Source organism: Nelumbo lutea, chromosome 1 (genome assembly GCF_056320005.1).
Source record: "Nelumbo lutea isolate HS-2025 chromosome 1, American lotus-T2T, whole genome shotgun sequence".
Lineage (NCBI taxonomy): Eukaryota > Viridiplantae > Streptophyta > Magnoliopsida > Proteales > Nelumbonaceae > Nelumbo > Nelumbo lutea.
In genome coordinates this window covers 46,314,568-46,338,811 of record NC_142684.1, presented here as the reverse complement: position 1 = coordinate 46,338,811, position 24,244 = coordinate 46,314,568, and the positions used below count along the sequence as shown (strand labels likewise).

General features: G+C 36.5%; 1 protein-coding gene across 1 annotated transcript; it reads left to right on the top strand.

Annotated features, from left to right (window-relative positions):
* On the top strand, positions 1-827 carry LOC148874518 (uncharacterized). The gene is made up of 2 exons (XM_088961757.1): positions 1-654; positions 762-827. The coding sequence occupies exons 1-2, from the start codon at positions 1-3 to the stop codon at positions 825-827; spliced, it is 720 nt and encodes a 239-aa protein (XP_088817883.1).
* Positions 828-24,244: the final 23,417 nt, after the last annotated feature.

Sequence of the window (24,244 nt, the reverse complement as noted above, 5' to 3'; positions counted from 1 at the left end):
ATGACAAGAACGTCCTACTCACAATCAAGAAATCCTTCAGCAGCAATGTGGACTTTGCCAGTTGGGATCCCACCTCTTGACTGCTGTGAAAGCTGGAAATCCGTCCTTTGCGACTACAAAATCAACCGTGTTATTGGTCTTTACATCTACAACACCACCATATCCGGCGAAATACCGGCTGCCATCGCTGACCTAACCTACCTCGATACCCTAGAGATGTTCCAGGTCTATAACCTCACCGGCTCCATTCCTTCCTCCTTCACCAAACTTCAGAACCTTAGATCGCTGTCTATTAGATACACCAATCTCTCCGGGCCCATCCCAGAATTCCTAGTCCAGCTCAAAAACCTTGAAGGACTCGATTTGCACGACAATGAGCTCTCAGGCGAAATTCCGGCAACCCTCGGTGGCATTACCACACTGAGATCTCTTGAACTCGAGCACAATAAACTTCACGGAAGCATACCGGACTTGTTTGGGAAAATCAGCAGCAACTTCTCTGTCTTGAATCTTTCATACAACCGTCTTTCTGGTAAAATCCCCAAGTCACCAAGTAGATTCAACTTCGTGTTTGTTAATCTTTCCAATAACAAACTCGTCGGAGATGGGTCGATGATATTCATGGAGAACGGATCGCGACGATCGGTTGTCTGGGTAAATCTGTCAAGAAATTTATTGGAATTCGATCTAAGTTGAGATTGGCGAAGATATTGAAGCAGCTGGATTACTTGGATGTGAGTTATAATCGTTTGTGTGGAAAGATTCCGTTGGGTGGGAGGGTGCAGGATATGAAAGCAAAGATGTTTGCACATAATTCGTTCGAATAATCTGCTAAGTCAAAGAATACAATTCCGTTCAAATAATCTGCTAGCTACCGCTTACCGCTAGCATTCCTCATTGACTCATTGTCATTGACAGTCTTACATTCTACCAAAGACTGGAGTTTACTTTTGGCTGCATTTCGTTGTAGTGCAAATTTAATTTGCAAAGGTGTAATGAATGGAACACAAATGGGCCGAATATAAATTCTGATTTACTTTTGTTTCATATTTGACCTTTGTGTTGTTTGTTTGTGAAAAGTAAAATGGTGTGGTCACACATTATATGCAAGAGAATAGAGGTATAGGAGGAGAATTATATATTTAGGAGTGTGATAAAAGCAAATGATGTACTCTAAAGTACTTTAGAGAGATGAAGTAAGTGGAAGGTGGTGCAAATTTTGCATTATCTTTTTTAGATGTAAAATTTACCCTACAGTGACCTTGTCTTGTTTGTGTGCGAAAACTAAAAATGTAAAATGGTGTGATCCCACCTTATAAGAAATGAGGTAGGGGGAGTCTTATATGTTTGGGAGAGATGGGAAGCAAAATGATGTGGTCTCCACTTTATCTAGAGAGAGTTGAGGTAGGAGGATGGTGGTGCAAATTTCACGATGTAAAATTTACACTACTAGTGAGTGCAAATAAAATAAAAAAGTATAAATTTTGTATCAAATAAGAGTGTGAATCATAATTACGAGTAAATAGATGAAAATTTGAACCAGGTATAAGTGCTTTTTTCTCTTGATTGGTCAAATGAGACTCCAATGGGCAGAGGACAACGGGATTACAACTCGTGCATAGGGATGAACACTGTTCCGTTAAAACCAAAATAAAAATTTTGGTTTTGATTTTCAGGTTTGAAAATTCAGTTAACCATGATAAATCAAATTAATTTACCAAATTATAAGAAAATCTATAATGCGGGAAAGATGTGGTATGGAAAGAGTTTTGACCAATTAAAACCCATCCATGAATTTTGATAAATAATACATTATTTTCTACCATCCTTATGATTCCAATTTATTGGTCAGTGTTGCCTTTTGCTAATCATATCTTTTCCATATCATAGTCTAACCCAATTCTCAATTCCCTCTCCCAAACAAACTTTCTCTTCCTCAGTTTTTCTGATTAGTATCGTTTAAGGCTTAAAGAGACATTACTTACATCAGTTAAAGTAGGTAAGGCTTGTTTCATGTTAATCACACGTTAATCTTCACCACTCGTCAGTTTACGGGTAGTTTTTTTTTTTTTTTTCATTTTTTCATTCTATTCTATATTGGTTGTTGCAAATAGAGTAGACGATTCAGTTTTCCTTCTGGAATCCAGTTACTCTTCACTGATCATCGACTTTTTTAAGCAACACTCACCGACGTGTTTAAGCAAACACTGTAGCTGATAACGAATTAAGAAGAAAGGGTTCTTGGATTGGATCCATCCCAGTTATGACTAAAACCCATGGAACCAATTACCAATCCAAATACAACCTTATTTTGGAAATTTGAATAAATTACCAAAATAAGTCAATAAATTATTATTGGAAAATTAATGTAATTACTTTTAACTAATTAATCTTAAATTACTATTAAATAATACTAATTAACAAATAATTATTAAATTATTGTTGATGTAACATTTATGTAATACAATAATGTTAATGTACTATTTAATGATTATTGGCAAAAGCATTGTTAACTAATTTTGGTAATTAGTAATGATCAATAATTATTAATTTATTAACTTAGAGTGAAAATTTTAATGATTTCCATTATTTTGGTAATTTACATTGGCTTTAGGTAATTATTAAATTTGAACATTATTGGAGAATTTTAATAATGATAATTTACATTTGGTAATTATTAAAAATTTAGATAATTAATAGTAATTTATGTTGGTTTTTGACAATTGTTAGGAAATTTCAATTTTGTAATTCCCATAAATTAATTTTGATATTTTTTTGTAGTGTAATATAGTAAAATTTAATTTTGAAAATTTTCAATTTATTGAAAATTAGTATATTTTCTGTAATTAGTTATTCATAAATGCATAACTTTGAAAATTAATTTATTCATATCAATAATAATTAAAAAATAAATAATTAATGAAAATATTAATAATTAGTAATTACTAATATTTACTGAAAACTTTCAATAATTAAAATTGATAGTTATTACTTGAAAATTTCAGCATTTTCACAAAATTATTTTATTAGAATAATTAAAATATCAGTTTATATTAATATTTTCACTAATTAATTATTCATAAATAATTATTGAAATTTACATGTAATAATTACCAATTTCAAGATTTACTAAATATTTTCAATATTTAAATATTCAATTATTATCACTATATGAAATAAATTAAATATTATTATTTGAAATTGATAATTATTACATATAAATTTCAATAATTTTCAGAAAGTTGCTTAATTTGAAAATTTCACAAAATTAATTTTTATAAAATTTCAGTAATTTTTAGATAATTTCAGAAAATTATTGATTATGAAAGTTAATTTGGTAATTAATAATTAATTATTTATATTTTCATTTACATTGTTTTTTTGAATTATTAAATTGGAAAATTATTGGGGAATTTTGTTATCAATAATTTACATTTAGTATTTATTAATAATTTCCATAATTATTTATAATTTTAATTTTACTTATTTATTATTTTTATTTAATAAATAAGTAACAATAAATTATTACTATGACAAAATAATTTGGTTCTTTTAACTTAATTTCAAGAGGAAAATACCAGGTGGGTCCCACTTAAAAAGTAATTTGGCTCTTACAAATTAATTTCAACTTACCCCCAAATTTCTTAAAATTACACAAAATACCCTTAACTCTCCCCATTTAAATTTGCCTAAGTTTTTTAATTAAAACCAATGGGGAAGTCATCTTCTTTCCCAATTTGAGACAGAAGCATAATAGTGGTGTTTCGTGTTGCTTATAATGTGGCCTAAGACATCGGGTGGGCCCAAACCATTTTGGTTCCTATGTGGCAAGTAGGAGAGATCGGTGTACGACCCTAACAGTTTCTCATGATACTCACATGCATGAGTAGGGGTGAGCATTCCGAAATTTTAAAAACCAAACTCAAACCGAATTATTAAAAGCCTGATATAACCAAAACGGGAATTTTTTTGTTCGATTTTAGGTTATTTTAATTAAAACCAAAGTTCATTAATATTATATATATATAATTTATAAAAGAATTTTGACCAATCAAAACCCATTCATGAATTTTGATAAATAATATTCCCTACTACGTTTATGAATCCAGTTGATTAATCAGATGTTTTTTGGATATCATATATTTTCCATATCATAGTCAAACCCAATAAATAATAATAGGGTAAATTACAGATAGGTGCCCTATACTTTTGGCATAGTGACAAATAAGTACCCTCGACTTTCAATTGAGACATTTTAGTGCCCTAAACTCTTAAAAATAGATATTTGAGTCCATCCATTAGTATTCCGTCAGTTAAACATTACATAATGTCAAAAATACCCTTCTCATATATTTTTTGGGTCATTATATGGAGTAAAATCATCATCAGATAATGCTATCATTGGAAATTTTGAATTTGTTATTTGCTGTCCATATGAAAATGTCATTGTAAGGAGACATTATGTTACCCGAGAATGATCTTAGAAATACAATGAGAAGGGTATTTTTGGTATTATGTAATTTTTAGCTAATGGAATATTAACGAATGGACCTAAGTGTCTATATTTGAGAGTTTAGGGCACTCAAATGTTGTAATTGAAACTTCAAGGTACCTATCTATCACTACCCCAAAGTACAGGGCACCAATTTGTAATTTACCCATAATAATAAGAATGGAAAGAACATGAAGGATGAAATAGGAAACGATGGCAAGAAGTTAAATTTGGGAAGGAAAGAAATTAAATTTGGCAAGAAATGAAGCGGGAAACGATGGCAAGAAATTAAATTTGGGAAGGAAAGAGATGGAAGAAGGAAACTCTTTTGGGAAGTTTCCATTTCCTTTAAATTTAATTTTTTGGAAGTTTTTGCCTTTGTTATGATGGTGAAATGGGAGGCAAGTGACATGTCCAAAGGCTACGAGTAGGGGTGGATTCGAGCCGAGCCGAGCCTAGCCGAATACTACTAGGCTCGAGCTCAGCTCAAGACTATTCTACAAGGCTCGAGCTCGATTTTGAGAAAAAATATTTTATAAAAATAAAAAATTATATATAAAAATATTTTTTATTTGATATTTAAAAAATTAATAATTATAATATTTATATTATATATTACTTTCTATAATTTTATAATATATATATATATATATATATATATCAAGCCGACTCGTGAGGCTCACGAGCCGAGCTCTAGTAGGCTCAAGCTCGACTCGTTTAACAATCGAGCCAATAAATTGAGCTCGAGCTCGGTTGAGACCGAGTAGAGCCAAGCTTTTTACGAGCCGAGCTCGAGCAGCTCGTGAAAAGCTCGACTCGTTGCCACCCTTAGCTACGAGCCCAATGGCGTGGAAAAAAGAAGGGCTTCGGTAGGGTGAAGACCAATCCATACTGAACCCGCTTTGTTTTGTTTATTTCTCATTATTTTAAAACTGATTTTAAATTAGCAATTAATTTTATTAAATTTAAATTTATTTAGCAAATTGTTATTGAAGTTATGATATTATGGTAGGTTTATTACTGTTTAAAATTTTTAATAATGTAAGATTTTTTATTATTGTTAAGAACTAAAAAATATCTATAATTATAATAATGACATTTTATAATGACAATGTTAAAATAATATTAAAATATTATAATGACAATATTAAAATAATATCTATAATTATAATAATATTTTTAATTAATTATTAAATTTTAGGCATTTTTATTAAGAAAAAATTCTTAAACTACCCTTTAACTAATTGACTAACTCTACCCTTACTTTCTACATATTGTCTTCAAGTACCCTCAGTTTTTCTGACAATTGTCTAAAACCTCCCTTGTACACTTTTTGTCACCCTCTGTTCACATGTAACATCACGTGACTGATATATTTTCTAAAATTCTTAAAATACCTTTTTATGGTTCTACTCCATTTTCCATCTCCATCTCTAATTCCGACTTCATCTCTGTCTCTGATTCCAATTCTGTTTTTGTCTCCATCTCTATCTCTGTCTCCAACTCCGACTCCACCTCTACAATGAGCCCCTCTTTGAAAGCTTTTGTTAGCAACGTCACACAAGCCTTGAGCTTCCCAATTATTGTAGCATCAACGGCACCATCAGTGCTGGCAACAAGGCGCAAGCTCTAAGTTCTACTTCTACTTTTGTGTCATCACTTCCAACGCTTGCAACAAGGTGCAAGCTCTAAGTTCTACTTCTACTTTTGTGCCATCACCTGTAGGTGTGTTATAGGTCAAAGGCAATGGTGTGGGCAGGTCTGTCACAAAGACTACATTTTCCTTGAGTCTAATGTGATGAGGAAGAGTAAAACATAGGGGAAGAGAGAGAACAGTCATTGCTCGGTATATCTAGAGGTAAGGGTTGGTGAATAGTAGATTCAGCAAATTCAGTTCTGTCTTTATGGAAAAGAGAGGGAAACAATGGAGATGGAAGATAGGGAGAAAAAGGGAATGGAAGAGAGTGATGAAAATGTGAAAGAATTAGAGAGAGAGAGAGAGAGAGAACGTTGGGAAAATGGGGTCATTGAAACTTGGAGGAGAAGCTCTAAGGTGCGTCTGAAGACATTATCTTTAGAACATTATTTTTCCCCACTCAAATTCATTGAGTTTCCTGTTGAATTACAGGCAAATCCATTCCTAGGATACAACAGAGCCTTGTGCAAGAATCTGCAACCAACAAAGTTGAAGAGTCTCCGAAGAAACCTTCTACGAGACTATAGCAGACCAGATTGAGAGAGAGAGAGAGAGAGAGAGAGAGAGAGAGAGAGAAAGTGATTTTCAAAAATGTTGTTTGTGAAAAGCCTAATTCATACTCCTTAAATAGTTTTTGAAGAGTTATGAAGAAAAGGTAGGTGCTGGTTCAAAGAAAGACACATTGAACAGTCACAATTTCAAACACTGTGACTGTTTAAAAGGTAGTTAATAGTTAATGACTGTTAACTTTGAATTGTGTCTCTTGATCACACTCGATCGAATCGTGACTGTTGATCACATCAATGGCCAGCATCGCACTAAAAGGACAAAACCGCCCTTCGTAAGCCATGCAGATGCAAGCAAAGTGCGCTTTTAAAGCGCCTCATTGCACCACATACACACGCGCGCTGCACGGTAGCAAGCCTCCATACTCTCCTCTACTCTTTCTAAGGAGTGTAAATCAGCTCCTATTAAAAAACTCCAAACAAAACTTGTAATTTTCCAATGTGGAACAAGTTCAAAACTGGTTTTTGTAAGAGAAAAAGCTATTTTTCAAAACAAGTGTGCAGGTGTAATTTCTTGTGTAATTGACCAATCAAACCCATTGGATTTAATCTCTGATGAGATTAAAATCCAATAGAAAAGATCACCGCCACTACTGAAAGTTGAAGTGTTGTAGGTGATTTCTCTCTCTCTCTCTCTCTCTTTGGTTCATGGGCATCATCTTTTCTCCCTTTATTATTCTACAAATTCTGACCTCCTACATCTCTCCTTCATCAGAAAATAACATGGAGATACCAACCCTCCCGCCACCATCAATATTTCCAATTGCTCTACTAGCTTGCAAGGGAGCAAACTCAAGACTTGCTAGGGGTGTTGCACAAATGGACTCCACCATTACCCAACACAAGCAATGGATAGTTGAAGAGATGGTCTCTCAGATTTATTAGCAATGGACAATGTAGATTGAAGAGACAGCAAATGAGAACGTGTCCAATGGAAAACAAAGATGGAGGCAAAGAAGAAAAACGGAGACGGAGGCAGAGGTAGAGACATAGACAAGGTATTAATCTACTTTCCATTCTTGAACTTTTTCATCAAATGGATTTTATTTTAAAAATTTGAGGAACAATGGAGGGAAACTTTGACATTTCATTTTTTCTATTAGCACTTAATGATGATGTTAATTATTAGAAACAATAGTAATACTCTAAGACATGTTAGACAGTGTATGCCCTTAGTTCCAATCAGATTGATGTGCTTTTAATAATAGTACATAATTGATTCATATTATATATGGTGTGTTTTTGTGTAATACCCTTAAACTGGACACTTATGAGACTCGTGTTAGCTTAGAAGTTTATCCTGCCAAGGCTGACACTAATGTGTTGTAAAGTCAGTTCGGGTGGCTTGTCTCAGTTGCCAAGGTGAGACCTGAAGCACATGTAGTATGGGTTTGTTTGAAACCCTGAATCGGACCATTTTCTAGTTATGCCCTATGGAGGTTTATGCTTTATGAAAAGGTTTGCAAAGGTTTTAATTCCTGAGATCCATCTTGAGTAGAGAGTGCAACATTGTACCTTGCAGCCGATGGAGAGGACATCTCTAGTCAGGCAATGTTTAATCATTATGGGCTGAGAAGTTAAGTGTAAGACCATTTAAGGTTTTAACTGATGGGTTAATCTCACTTAAGTTCATATTCTTTGGGCTTTCATAAGGTGACTAGACCCAATGATCATTTAGTGTAAATGTCAGGCCTATTAAGAGTTCATATTGATGGGCTTAGGGGTTTATTTGGCTAGGCCTTATAACAAAGGTTAAGCTGAACCCATATGACTTTTGTTAAGATCAATGCTAGGGTCCCACACATATAAAGAGAGCCAAGCTAACAAGCAATTAAAAGGAAGTGAGCCTGATGACTTAATGGGCCTAAAGCCCATTTCGAACTAGGTTTAATTTGATTAAATAAAAGAGGGTGAATTTGGTTTTTAATCTGATTAGGATCAATAGGAGGATAAGACAAGTCTTATCCACTTAAGAGTCCAAATCCAAGTACAGATATGGATCAAGGAACCTTGTCCTAATTAGATTAGAAAGTTGATCCTAAAAAGGTTATATATAAGGGGGCGGATTCTTCAATAAGATGAATTCTTTTTTGCAGTTCTTTTCTCCCTCTGTTCTTCCGCCCTACCCTGTTCGATCTCCAGTTCTTGGAGTGATCAAGATCAGATCTTGATATTGTTTCTTGCTAGAAGAATCAATCTTGAAGTCGTGCTCACCTCCTTAGCATGATCCTTGCTGAAGGATTGCAATTCTTGCTGAAAGATTGCATTGTTGATCCTGTTTCACCCTAAGTTGCGCCATCTTCAGTGGAGGCAGGTATTGGTACCCTCTTTGGGCGTGAACACCTATGCTGGAATCTACTTGCATGGATTCCGTATCAAGTATTTCTCTCCCTAATCTTTGGTTCCAGATTTGGTTTGGTTTGTTTAAAGAACGAACCTTGAAAAATGCAGTTTTTCTAAATCAGGGAATAGGATTCCCGAAAGGGAGAAAAAAAATTTTGAAAATTTTCCCAACCACACTGCATGGAATAGGATTCGGCCATCCATATGATGGATCTCCCTTCTTTTTAGTGGCATCAAAGTCAGGTTGAAGTCTTGAACCAAATTTAGACCAGATCTGAACCTACGCAAATGGGCAGAAACTGTTCTACCCAATTTGCACAAACTTACAGTTTTCTATGAATTCGGTTCTCAAATTTTTTGGCGTATGATCTGAGAAATATTTCTTTATTATTCTGTTATAACTGTAGAATAGTTTTGCATTTGTTTCTTGAATTTTGGGATGTACGTGTGATGGAGATCAAAATATTTTTGTCACCAAGATTTGTGCAATCTGCATTCTTTCTTCTATTATTTTGGTCTGTAAATAATTTTTTTTTATTTTCTAGACAAAATGTATACAATTTGATCTAATATAATTAAAAGAAAATTAGGGTTTTCTATTTTATTGCATTGGAAGAAGTGCTGGTTCGCATGAAGGAGAAGAAGAAATTTCACAGATACAAGATCTAAAATCTGCAATTTACAAAAATCAATTCTGCTATCTGCGATTAATTTGTTTCTTGTAGGTTTGCAAATTGTCCAAGTTCATCACACTACAGCCCCCTAATTATTTTCTTGTTGATCTTGAATGTCTTTTTCGGTTGTAATTATTTTTCAGATCATATTCTTGAAAATTGTAAATTGTTTTGGGCACCAAACCCTAGGCCGAATTTGACTTAGTTTGGTTCAAATTGTTTGGAACGAACCTATGGTTCAATGCGGTCTACTCTCAGCCCCATGGGTCATGTTTCAGGTGACCCAAATTTGGTTATGGGCCAGGGGTCTGATGGCCCAACACATGATGCAATTTGGCCCACCCCCGTGAAACCCTATTTTGCCAAGTTAAAGCAAAATCAACCCTATTTCAGCATTACAACTATTTGGAACGAATTGCTTTTTGTAGTTTAGCCCATATACCTTGGTAATACAATGGGCCTTAATGGGATGATGATGTATTAACTTTAATTAATTAGGGTTTTACAGTTTATGTGATTGATTGGATCAATTTCATACATGTTGATGTATGTGTTGTGTGATGTGCTTCGTACATGGGCCATAAGCACTTGGCCCTTGTTTAATCAATAGTGGCTCTCTATGTACATCATGGCTGAATGCACATCATTGCCAGGATGCCCATAAGATCATTAGATGATCTCCCTTCTCAATGGGCCCCAAATCAACTTCCTCCCCAAGAGGAACCGTACGGAACCCTACCATTTTGGGCCCATTTGAATCCGACTTTAAGAAAGTCAGTGGGAGCCACTTTGGTTTGACTTTAATCAGATCTAGGGATGTTTCAACTTGTTCCCTCTAGATATATAAGTGCATGTGATAGGGAAATTCATATGATAAATTCTCCAAAGGCTTTTCGTCATTAACATGAAAATGGGTTGTGTTAGTAATGAGGAAGGGGCATTTCCTAAAATGGAAGACTCTCTCAAGCTACCTTGGGGTCTACGAATATGACAGGTCAACACATACTGGACAGAAAGGTTTAACCTAAAATGGCAATGAACCTTTTCTGACAGAGGCCAAAGGGAAAGCTCATAAGATGAGTGGATATGATCCTTCACAAAAAGTGGTGGAACTATGCAACTAAAACAGTTGGCTCCATGCATAGCCAAAAAATGGAGTCTCAACCCATGTCTGGCTCAAAGAGATGGAGTCTCCACCCATTTTTTAAAGGAAATGGGCCTCATTTTCAGACTCGAAAGTTTATTTGTAGCTCATTGATAGTGACTCCGTCCTTCATAGGAAAGGCACTGAGCCAAAAGGTTTTTGGTTCCAAAGATTGGGAGAGGGAAGGTGTTAGGCACCCCTCTCTCCAAGATGCTATAACAGCTCACTACAAGAGTAATTTAGGCTTGAGTTCCAATGAAGCATGAATAAACAAGATTGCTCAAAGCCCTTGAAATTTGGTGAAAATGCTCCTAACTTCATCCAGAATTGATTTAAGGTGACGTTATCAGGTCTTAGGTACTAGTTTCCCTAGGACCCTCGCCTTTCTACTTCTTGTTCTCAATTTAGAGGAAGTTAGGAATGCAAGTTTCACAGGATTTTAGGACTTTAAGCAATTTAAAGCTAAACTGAAAGCAGAGAAATTGTGGAATGAGAGGCTTACCTCTCGTCTAAGACCTTGAAATAAACTTTCCTGCACCTGAAAGGACTTAAAATGAAACTTGAGCAAGGCATAGAGTTGGGTTGAGCGTTTCTGGTGTTAAGTTTGGGAGGCAGGGGATGAGGCTTAAGCTTGGTTCAGGGATTTTAGGATTTCAAGTAGAATGGGTGTATCATAGAAGCTAGGAAATTTCCCCCCTTCCTCTCTGTGATTTAGCAGAGCTCTTTCACTGAAAAAATAGGCAAATATTTTGAGAAAGAAGGGCCTATAGTTAACCATTCCTTCTTTGTGCAATAAATTTTCTCGAGTTTGGAAGGCTTCTTATGGATTTCATGCATCAAATGAGGGATTGGGGCATGCCAAATGTTGCAGCCCCATATTTGGGGTTGACAGTGGAAAAAAATATAAATTTTATGAACTTTTAAATAGGGTTTTGTCATTTCTTAGTTAAGTGGAGTCTGTATGGTATTTTGAGCTTTTAAGACTATTTGGCTCAAATTCATTGGCCCAGGTGTTTTAATGGGGTCAAGTAAGGATCTGACGTCAGTCCCCACCCTATTAAGATCCTAGGTTGGACATCTGATGTGGCAGTTCAATCTGGTGTGTTAAAATGGCATATCTTCAATTTAACGGTCAAATGAATGAGTCTGGTTATGAAATTTGGCGTGCTAGGGTTTTTGGGCCTCTGAACATAGCAGTGAGGTCTGACCGGACAAATAGAGTTGGGATTATTAAGATCTATGGCTGACAAGTTCAGATCAATAAGATTTACTGAAATAGAATCTTTGTTTGATGAAGGGTCAAAAGAGAGAATTTTGGGATGAAATTTGGTGGGTAAGCATTTTTTATCATCCTAAATCCGATGGAAGTGATGGATTTTTTATTAGAGATGTAGATTGACTGATTATGGTTTTTTAATCAATGAAAGGGCCCGAAATGGAATCTTACTTTTTTAACGGTTAAATGGAGGTATTTGGTCATGAAATTTGATGTTATGGGGTTCTTTGGGTCTCTAAGCATGGTGGTAGGGTCTTATTGGTCAAATAAGGCTTGGATGTGGAGATTTGTGATGGGTGAGTTTTTTATTAATAAGATTCGTCAAAACAGAATTAAGGCTTGATGTTGGATCAAAAAAGGGAATTTTGACATAAAATTTGGTGGATAGGTATGGATTGGGCTTATGAAGTTGTTGGAAGGGTTTGATCATGTTAGGTATATGAAAATCACGGGTTTTAGGTTCAAGGAGTCTCGTAGTGTTATATGCGTTGAAATGGAACCTCTAATGGATGATTGGCTAGACCCAGGAATTTAGGGTTGAAATTTTGTGTAATTGGTCATTTAAGGATTTTGTTTCATGTGATGAAGTTTGATCAGGGATCAAGTACAATGATGTAGCATAATCAAGATCATCGAAAGGGAATCATATAGATTTAATAGTGGATTTATGGGCAATTGGGCTAAATTTTGGTTTCTTGGGATTTTGGCTTGTTTTAAAGTGGCTAGCGTGGTCCGATCGGGCATTCGGAATGTAGGAAATTGGTCAAAGAAGGGACCAGGCAAAAATCAGGTGCTAACAACTGCCCCTCTTTGTTGAAGGTAGTGAGCTGTTGAACAACAAAGAAAAAGGAAGCACCTAAAGGTTTTTGTAAGGGACAAAATGTTAGGGGAGGAAATTTTGCTACTAGAATTTCGGTCAAGGTTGAAGTTGATATAATGCAATACCATTACTTGGAAGGTGTGATACCATCCCAAGCCTTAGCAAGCAAATGCAACCATCACATAAACAATATTGTGGTGTCATCCCAAAATAAGCCATTGGTTCATTTGTTTCTTTTTGTTTTTTTATAATTTTATCTTTATTGACTAGATTTAATAATTTTGAATTTGACAATTTGAATACTTGTGACATTGGAAAACCTGATTTTGAATTTTGCCATCTAATGTAATTTTATATTTGATGAGTCTTATTCTCGATTTTCTGTAACTTGGATGATTTGATTTAATTTGACAATTAAATTTCGATATTTGATAAATTTGATGATTTCTATTGATCACTTTAATTTGATAATTTTGAGGTTTGTTATTTGATAAATTTGATTTGATAATTTCGAACTTAATAACTTTGATATTTGATGATTTGGTGATTCTTTATTAATTTGATATTTTGATGATTTAATTTTGATTTTCGATATTTGATGAATTTGTTATTTGAAAACTTAGATGAGTTTGATATTTGATATTTGATGATTTGATGAATTAGATAATTTTGAACTTTTTTATGTTTGATGTTTGACATTTGATGATTTGATGACTTTGATATTTGATGATTTCATAATTTTGTTATTTAATTGTTAGCACCTGGTTTTTTTCTTGGTCCCTTCTTTGGCCCATCATTTACATTCTGAAAGTTTGATCAGACTACACCAATCACTTTAAAACATACCAAAACCCTAAGAAACCAAAGTTTAGCCCAAGCGTCCATAAATCCACCGTTAAATCTACATGATACCCTCCTGATGGTCTTGATTATGCCACATCACCATACTTGATCCCTGATCAAACTCCACTATATGAAACAAAATCCTCAAACAACCAATCACGCAAACTTTCAACCTTAAATCACCGGATTTAGCCAATCATCCATCAGAGATCTCATTTCGATGCATATAACACTGTGACACTAATCTGCGTAGGCCTAACATGACCGAACCCTTCCAATAGCCTCATAAACCCAATCCATACCTACCCACCAAATTTCATCCCAAAATTCCCTTGTTTGACCTTACATAAAACCTTGATTCTATTTTGACGAATCTTATTTATCATAAGCTCACTTGTCATGGATCTCCATCATCCAAGCCTTATTTGACCAATCAGACCCCACCACCATGTTAAATGACCCCAAAAACCCCAGCACGTCAAATTTTACGACCAAACACCTCCATTTGACCATTGAAAAAGCAAGATTCAAATTCGGGCCCTCTCGTTGACTGAAAGACCATAAGATAAGACTATGATCTGAACTAAATCAGTCAATCCACACCTTGGATCAAAGATCCATCACTTCCATCATATCGGCATGTTTGAAAATGCCTACCCACCAAATTTCATTCCAAAATTCCCCCCGTTTGACCCTTCTTCAAACAAAGATTCTATTTCAATAAATCTTGTTGATCCAAACTTTTTAGGCACAGATCTCAATCTTTTTTACCCCATTTGTCTGATCAGACCTCACCATTGTGTTCAGAGACCCCAAAAACACCAACACGCCAAATTTTGTAACCAGATTCATCCGTTTGACTGTTAAACTAGAGAGATACATTTTTGACAAACCCAATTGAACTACCACATCAGCTGTCCAACCTAGGATCTTAAGTGGGTGGTGACTGACGTCAAATCCTTACTTAAACCCATTAAAACACCTGGACCAATGATTTTGAGCATATCAGGCTTAAAAAACCTAAAATACCAAACAGACCCCCACATAAAACTAAGAAATGACAAAACTACTTTTAAAATCTTATCAATTTTGTGTTTTTGCCACTGTCAGCCTCAAATACGGGGCTGCAACATCTGGCACGCCCCAATCCCTCATTGGATGCACAAAACCCATGAGAAACCACCTAAAATCAAGAAGATTTGTTGCACAAAGAAGGAATGGTCAACTGTGAGCCCCCTCCTCTCAAAATCCTTGCCTATTTCAATGAAAAAAAATATGCTGAGCTACAAACACTATAGCTGGATGAGTTTTAGACCCATCTCCCTCCCTTTCCTCTATAAATAAAGGCTTAGCTCGAGCTTGAGGGGGAAGAGAGCTTTCCAACTCCTGTAACACCCCCAACTTGCTTGAAATCCCAGAATCCTTACAACCAAGCACAAGCCTCATCCTCTATTTTCCAGTCTCAACACCAAAAACGCCCAACCTAGCTCCTGCCTTGCTCAAGTTTCATCTGAAGTCCTTTTGTCTGCTGAAAAACTTGTTTCAAGGTCGTACATGAGAGGTAAGCCTCTTGTTCCATCATCTCTTCGCTTTTAGTTTAGTTTCAGGTTGCTTAAAGCTCTGAAATCTTGGGAAATTTACATTCCCATCTTCCTTCGAATTGAGAAAAAGAGGTAGAGAGGTAAGGGTCTTAGGGAAACTAGTACTTAAGACCCGATAGCATCACCTCAAATCAATTATGGGCGAAGTTGGGAACATTTTTGCCAAATTTCAGGAGCTTTGGACAATCTTGTTAGTATGCATTTCTACCGGAATTTGAGCCTAAATTACTCCCATAATGGGCTGCTATAGCAGCTTGGAGAAAGGGGTGCTTAACATCTTCCCTCTCCCAATCCTTTGAACCTAAAGCCTTTCGGTTCAGTGTCTTTCCTTGGCGGAGAACGGAGCCACTATCAAGGCCAGTAAACCATTTTTTAAACTCGAAAGTGATGACCCATTTCCTCTAAAAAATGGGTGGCGACTCTAACTCTTTTGAGCTGGCCATGAGCTTTCCAGAGCTCACATTGATGAATTTGATAAAATTGATTTTGACTTTTGATATTTAATGATTTGATAATTTAATGACCTTGATATTTTATGATTTGATTTTGACTCTTGATATTTGATATTTGATATTTTATGATTTGATGATTTAATGATTTAATGATTTGATGATTTGATGAGCTTGGTAAATTTGATATTTGATTATTTGATTTTGACTTTTGAATTTGATGGCTTGGATATTTGATGCTTTGATTTTGATTTGGTATTGATGAATTTGACATTTGATATTTGATAATTTTGGTATTTGATGAATTTGATGATTTAATATGGATATTTGATATTTGATTTTTTGGCGATTTGATAATTTTGATATTTGATGAATTTGATAATTGATAATTGATATTTGATAAATTTGATGAATTTGATATTTGATTATTCGATAATTTTGACATTTGATGAATTTGATAATTTGATTTTGTTATTTGACGAGTTTGATGACTTTGATATTTGATATTTGATATTTGATGAATTCAATAATTTTGATATTTGATTATTTGATCATTTTTTATGAATTTTATAATTTGGATCTTTGATGATGGTATTTTATTTTTTTTGGATTTTATTTATTATTATTATTTTGGAAGAATGGTGCGGGTGCATAACCTTAAAAGATGGGTGAGATCAAGGTTAACTATGTCCAGTCGTGGGCCCTTACGTAACCTTGGTCTAACTTTGGCCATGTTGTAATTCTTGGAATTAGGAGGTGTATCAAACACTGAAGTAAGGATTCTTATAAAACTAAAGAAGGAGAAGACTTTGAACTCATACGAATAGAGGAAAAAACCTACTAACGATAGGATTCCCCGACCTATTGATAAGCTGAACCCCCCTGTCCTTTTCCTTTTTTTCTTTTTTTCTTTTTCCTTTTCCCTTTTCCGCCCTTAATGCCCTGATCTGGGTTTTCACCAAGCCTGGGTGTCACCTAATTGTTGCTCACCAGAGCGATTATTGGTTTTCATCTAGGTCAGCGAAACTTGCTATTTCTCTTCACTCACTCCTTCCTCCATTATTGCCACAAGGGGATGGGGATACACTTTCTTTGTCATTTGATTCCAGTTCCTATTTTTATCTTTAATTAGGGAGGTCTTAGTACTAGGACGAAATGTGGCTAAGGCTCAAGGGTAGAAGGGCTGCTAACACAACTGGGTTCATGGGTTATCCAGGAGTTGAAATTCCTAAAGCCTTCTTAATTTTTCCCTTTTCTTCTTTTTTTTCTCTTTCTTTTTTTTTTCCTTCATCATATTTTTTTTTCTTTTCTTCTTTCTTCTTTTCTTTTTCTTCCTCTTATTTTTTCCTTTTTTTTCTCTTTCTTGCTTCTTCCTTTAGTTCCACCTTCTCTTTTTCACTTATTTTGCATTACCTTCGAAGACTACTAGTATCAAAATATTGGGACATTCATGGGAAAGGTCACAAAGCTCAACTGTCTAACAAGTTATTATAATTGTACTGGACAAAAAAGTAACAAAAAATGGCCAAAGATGGCCTCCCTTCATTTCATTGATAAAAATTGATACATAGAATGGATTACAATTTAAGCATAGTACTTTTTCACTTAATCTAAATAGACTGGCTTTGGGAGGTCTTCATCATATCATCCATTCTACAATGTATTAGTGCTCCTCCAGATAACCTCTTTTTTACAATGTAAGGACCTTCATAGGTGGGAGTGAACTTGCCCCTTGTCTTTCACTGATTTAGAATGGTTCTTCTGAGCACTAATTCACCTGGTTGCACGTCTCGGGGTTGTACCCTCTTGTTGAGTGCATGTGTCCTTTGCCTTTGATAGGCTTGAGTATGGGACATAGCTCTAAGCCGTGCTTCCTCTAAGAATGCCAACTGCTTATAATGTTCTTGGACCCAATCTGTCTTTGGGATCTCTGCCTCTAAAATCACACGCAAAAATGGCACTTCAACTTTTGTTGGTAGGACTGCCTTCATGCCATACACCAAAGAATACGGAGTTGCCCCATTTGATGTCCTAACTGACATGCGATAAGCCAAAAGAGCATATGGTAACATGTCCTGCCAAGACTTATAGGTAAGAGACATCTTTTTCAAAATTTTTTCGATGTTCTTGTTTGTAGCCTCTACTACTCCATTCATTTGAGGTCGATAAGGGGATGAAGACAACTGCTTAATCTTGAAATGATTGCAAAGGGCTATGACTTCCTTTCCAACAAAAGTTTTTCCATTATCTGAGATAATCTCACAAGGTGCTCTATATATAGCAATGATGTTAATTTTGAAGAATTGAATTGTCTTGGTCATTGTTGGGCAAGCTATGAACATTGCTTCTACCCACTTAGTGAAATAATCAATTTATGCCCATTTTTTGCAGATTGCAACAAATTGACCATGTCAATTCCCCATATTGAGAAAGGCCAAGGTGTAGGGAAACAATATAACTCTGAGGGAAGTGCATTTATCTTTTGATCAATGACTTGACAAGCATGACATTTCTGCACATGTCAACAACAATCTTCATCCATTATCATCCAATAAAATCTCATTTGGAGCAACTTTTTGGCCAACATATACCCATTCATGTGAAGGACACATATGCCACCATGTACCTCCTCCATCTTTCTTTGTGCTTCTACTTCATCTAAACATCTCAACCAAGGTAATCCTAGGGACTTTCAATATAATATCCCTCCTGCTCGCCTAGTTATAGTTCTTCTCACCTTCGGATCTATCCCTTCTAGAAATTCTTGGGGCTCCAAGAAATTTTTGATGTCATAGAACCACAATTTACCATCTGACTCTTCATCTTTTATTGTGATTTCTAGTATGTTGCTCATGTAAGTGGTCTCACTATCCCAACTTAAATCAATTGGTTCTACCACCATGTTCAGAGGTAAATGCCTGGCTGATCCAAGGGAGGCTAAAGAATCTGCAAAGCAATTATCTTCTCTAGGCAGGTAATTGAAGGAGATGCACTTAAACTTTTTGATCAACTCCTTGAGACAGTTATGATACCATGCTAGTCGCCCATCCCGTACTTCCTAATCACCCTTGGCTTGAATAATTACAAAGAAAGAGTCCCAATAAATTTTCAATTTGTCGATGCCCTAGTCTAGTGCCATTCTGACTGCTCTTAGGCATGTTTCCCATTCACATGTTTATTGGTGTTGGGAAAGTTTAGGCAAATAGATAAAGGAAAGAGAGTGCCATGGGGGTCCAAAAGGATCATTCCCACTCCCCATCCGCTTTGGTTTGATGCTCCATCAAAGTATGCCTTCCACCTTTTTCTCCACTTGTTTTTCTAAAATGGTTTTGCTTGGGAAATTTGTTGAGATTGCCTCATACTCTAAGGTGGGGTTATCAGCTAAATGGTCTACAATGATCTGTCCTTTGATTGCCTTTTGTGTTACATACTTGATGTCATATTGAAAAATGAGCATGATCCAATGGAAGATTCGACTAGTAACTAAATGTCTCTTGAGTAGATACTTAATGGTGTCCATTCTAGAAATGAGAAACACCAAATGAGCTAACAGGTAATGGCATAGTTTCTAACAAGCCTAAACGAGGGCTAGACATGTTTTGTCTAGCATAGTGTACCTTGTCTCATAGTCATAGAATTTCTGGCTTAAGTAGTAAATGGCTCTTTCTTTTTTACCTGTCTCATCATGTTGTACTAGTATGCATCCAACGAAATCTTCCTATATTGACAAATACATAAGAAAGGGTTCCCCATGCCTAGGGGAGCTAATACTGATGGATCGGTCAAGCACCCCTTAACTTTGTCAAATGCTTCTTGACAATCTTCATTTCATTTCACCGAGGTATTCTTCCTTAGCAACTTGAAAATTGGCTTGCAAATTGGTGTAAGTTGCTCTATGAATCTCCGGATATATTGCAATCTTCCCAAAAAACTTTTGACTTCCTTTTCTGTTTGGGGAGGAGGCATCTCAACAATTTCTTTAACCTTAGCAGGGTCAATTTCAATCCCCTTTTGACTAACGATAAAGCCTAATAACTTACCTGATGATGACCCAAATATGCATTTCTAGGGATTTAACCTAAATTGGAATTTCCTAAGTCTTGCAAAGAGATTCCTAAGGTCCTTTAAATGATTCTTTGCCTTTTTGGACTTGGTAATCATGTTATCCATGTATACCTCCAATTCTCTATATATCATGTCATGAAAAAGCGCTGTCATTGCTCTTTGATAAGTTGCCCCAACATTCTTAATCCCAAATGGCATGACCTTGTAGCAAAAGGTTCCCTGTGGTGTTATGAAAGCCATCTTTTCTTTGTCCTCCTTTGCCATTTTAATCAAGTTATACCCTAAAAATCCACCAAAGAAAGATAACATTTCATGTCCTACCGTGTCATCAACAAGAATGTCAATGTTTGGTAAGGGAAAATCATCATTGGGATTAGCTCTACTTAAATCCTGAAAATCCACGCACATCCTGACCTTCCCATCCTTTATTGGCATCAGTACAATGTTGGCTAACCATTTAGGGTAGATTGCCACTTCTAGAAATCCTGCTTCGAACTGCTTCTTAACCTCTTCTTGAATTTTCAAAGACCACTTTGGATGGAGCTTCCTGAGCTTTTGCTTTACTGGCATTGCATTGGGATATATGGGAATTTTATGTACCACCCAGTCCATGTCCAATCCTGGCATGTCTTTGTAAGACTATGCAAACACATCCCTAAATTCTTTCAACAATTCTACCATGTCAAGTCTCTGCTTTGGGATTAAATGGCTCCCAATTTTTATCATCTTTGGGTCATCATTAGTTCCAAGATTAACTTCTTCTGAGTTAGCTACTAGTCTTCTTTCCTTTTTTCATTCAATCTAATCAAGGATATTTTGATGGATCTCCTCTATAGGAGGTTCCTCCTCTATCCCCATGAAAGCAAAGTCTAACTCAAGGTCGAAGTCATAAGCTTGCGAGATGTGTTCAAGTTCCTATAAGATCAAAAGGAGGAATGGCAAAGGAATAGGAACTGGACAAAAAGGAGATTTGTCAAAAGAAGCGATTGGGCCTAGGTTGTGAACCAAGGCTACCTACGTATCCTTTTGAGTGGGATCAGGCAAATTGTAGCTCAAGCAAAAGGATTTTCATTTCATTTGGATCAATGGAGTACAAAAAATGCTTTTGGAACTAAGACATAGGGTAGAAAGCACTGACCTTCCTGGTCTGAGAACTACATCTTAACAAACCTCAAGAAAAGGGGCCTCTAGGCCCATGGTAGTGGGAGAAGAAAACCAGTTACGAACAAGCTCTTGCAAAGGGATAATTGACTAGGCAGAGTCTTCCAGGAATTCGCATCCTATCGCACATACATCTCCATCCAAGGATTCTCAAATGGCATGGTCCTCAAGCCCGTTAATTACCTCAGGTCCAATAGGGATTTCCACCTTGCCCTAATCGATGGGACAACAGGGCATGTAGGTCACCTCAGTCTCCTTTTCCTCCCGGGCCTTTAATGATAAGTCGATGTCCTTTCGATCTTCTTGGTCTTCAAGAAAAAGCAGTGAAATGTCTGTGATGTCAAGGGGGATTTCAGGGCTAGCTTGAGGGGTTGGTATTGGTTTAGGCATCATAGCTAGGTTACTGGGTTTGACAAAATGCAGTGGTGTTGGGAGAGGTATGAAGGGGTAGGAAATCCATCACATGGACGCCCAAGATTGTGGAATAAAGGGGGCGATTTTCAAAAATTTTTCCTCTCCTTTCAACTGGGAATCGAATTCCCTATTTAGAAAATCATATTTTCAAGGATCATTCTTGAATCACAAATTGAACCAGATCTGAACCAAAAGGAGGACAGAGAGATAATACCTGATACAGAGAAATAGTATCTCTCAATGGAGGTGTTCACATCCAAGGTAGAAACCAAAATCTACTCCCACTGAAGATGGCGCAGTGCAAGGTGGAGGAGGATCAGCAGTGTCCTTTCTAAGAACTTGATTCTTCCCAAGAATCACCTGGACAGCTAGTGAATACAACTCCTACCAATCTTTTCTGCAAAAGATTGGAATCAAGATCCAATCTTGATTTCTTCCAAGCAATGGAGTTTGAACTGCTATAGGCGGCGGCTGTAGGAAGGAGGCGGCTAGAGAGAATTTGCAGGGTGCAGAATTCTCTCCTAATCCCAATAGGAGTTGCTAACCCAAATCATATCTGGATTAGAAGTCCCTTTAAGATAAGGGATAATCCTTATCTTATCTGTAGATTAGATCAGCCAGTTCCTAATCTAATTAGGAAGTTTCCAAATCTAAATCTCATTTAGATCTTGGACTCTCTAAGTGGATAGGGTGTGGGCCCAATCCTATCAGCTGATCTTATCTCAGAATTCGCCCCTTAAAGACTAATCAAATTAGCCCAGTTTGAAATGAACTTAAGGCCCATTTAGGGTTATGTATTCATTAAGCCTTCCCAACTGCTGCCCAGTTGGGCTTCCTTGTATGGCGTGGGACCCAAACATTGAACTACACATCAGCCACATGGGTTCAGTCCAGCCTTTGTCACAAGGCTTAACCGAATACACTATTGCGGACAGTGCACCCCCTGAAACCCATCAGATGGGCTCTATGGGCCCAACACTTACCATAAGTGGTCCCTGGGCCAAGCCACCTTGTAACACCCAGGGACTGTGGACAGATGCAAGATTAGCCCATCAGGTATTATCCTCAATGGCCTTACACTTAACCTCTCAGCCCATAATGATCATACACTGCCCGACAAGAGAGGACCTCTCCCTCGGCTGCAAGGAACAGTGTTGCACTCTCTCAAGTATGGATCCCGGGAATTAAAACCTTTTGCAAACATTTCAAAACCATAATATATATATACTTCTTATCTCATATAAAATATATTTTGCAAAACAAATTTCAACGATTGAAATCGGTTGCCGACAGTCTTGGTTTCCATCAGTGAGAGTGCATCCCTGATCATTACCTTTGTCCGACAAAGGGGCTGATCCTGTCACTATGATCACCCACTCAGATGAATTCTTAGATTGTCCCAACATACCCAGGTTTTGACCCCCGCTAAGGATCTCACTGATTGGTATATCAAAGACAACCTAATCCGACACCTAGTGCATTATCATAATCGAGTCTAGGGGTCGGGTGTAACTTTCCAGTTTTGCCCATCAATCTCCAAGGTCCAGGGCAATATTGGAAATCTGGTCCAATTCAAAGATTCAATTAATCTCACATTGTGTGTGCCTAGGGTCTCACCCTGGTAGCTGAGACAAGCCACCCCAACCGACTTGGTGGCACCATAGTGTCAGCCTTGTCAGGATAGGTCTCCCCAGACTGACCCACTGGCTGTGAACATTCTAAACTAACACGAGTCTCATTAAGTGTCCAGTTTAAGGGTATTACACAGAAACATACCAAGGGAATATGAATCAAATATACACTTTTATTCATTTACAATAAACTCATAAAGTACATCATTTTGATTGAAGCTAAGGGCATACAAAACTGTCTAACAAGGTACACCTTTTTTCTTCCCGCCTTGTGGGCTAAATAGGTCATGTTCATCCGGTTTACAAACCACTCCAAATTGAGGGTGATATCCCTTAGCCTTAATAAGGTACAACCTCCCTTGTTGCCTAATATATAACCCTTTGCTAGGGTTGAACTTCATATGAGCCATAATTTGGAGAGGTGGTGATATCCTTCCTTGACCTTCTTTACCTCTTGAACCTTCTCAATGGAATTCACTTCTTCAAATTGATAAGAGAAGAAACCTAAACCTTTCTCCAGGTGTTGAAATGATGATTTTGTAGCTGGTGCAATCTGATTGTCCCCAAGGATTGTAATGAGCTCATTATCATGGACCAATTTTAGTCTCTGGTGGAGGGAAGATGGCAAGGCTCCAATAGAATGAAATCAATGTCTCCCTAGTAACATGGTAAAAGATGCTTGAATGTCTAGAACTTGAAACTGAATTTGATAAGTAACATTTCCAATAGTCACATTAAGTGTTACATCTCCCAAATTTGACTTAACTGAATTGTCAAAGGCCCTTACTACAATGGGTCTCTTCTTTACATCATGTATACCCATTCCTAGCGCTTGTAGTGTTCTGAGAGTGCACACATTTAGACCGAACCCATTATCCACCAAGACAATAGGGACCCTCATTCCTCTGCATGTCACTGTGATATACAACAGAAAATTTGAGTAACACCATCTATTAGGATTTCATCATCTTAAAAAGTTATGACTCAAGAGACCAAAATCATGTCAACCATCTATGCTAGCCTTTTTGGTTCTATACTTGGGATGATAAAATCCCTTTTGAAACTTCCA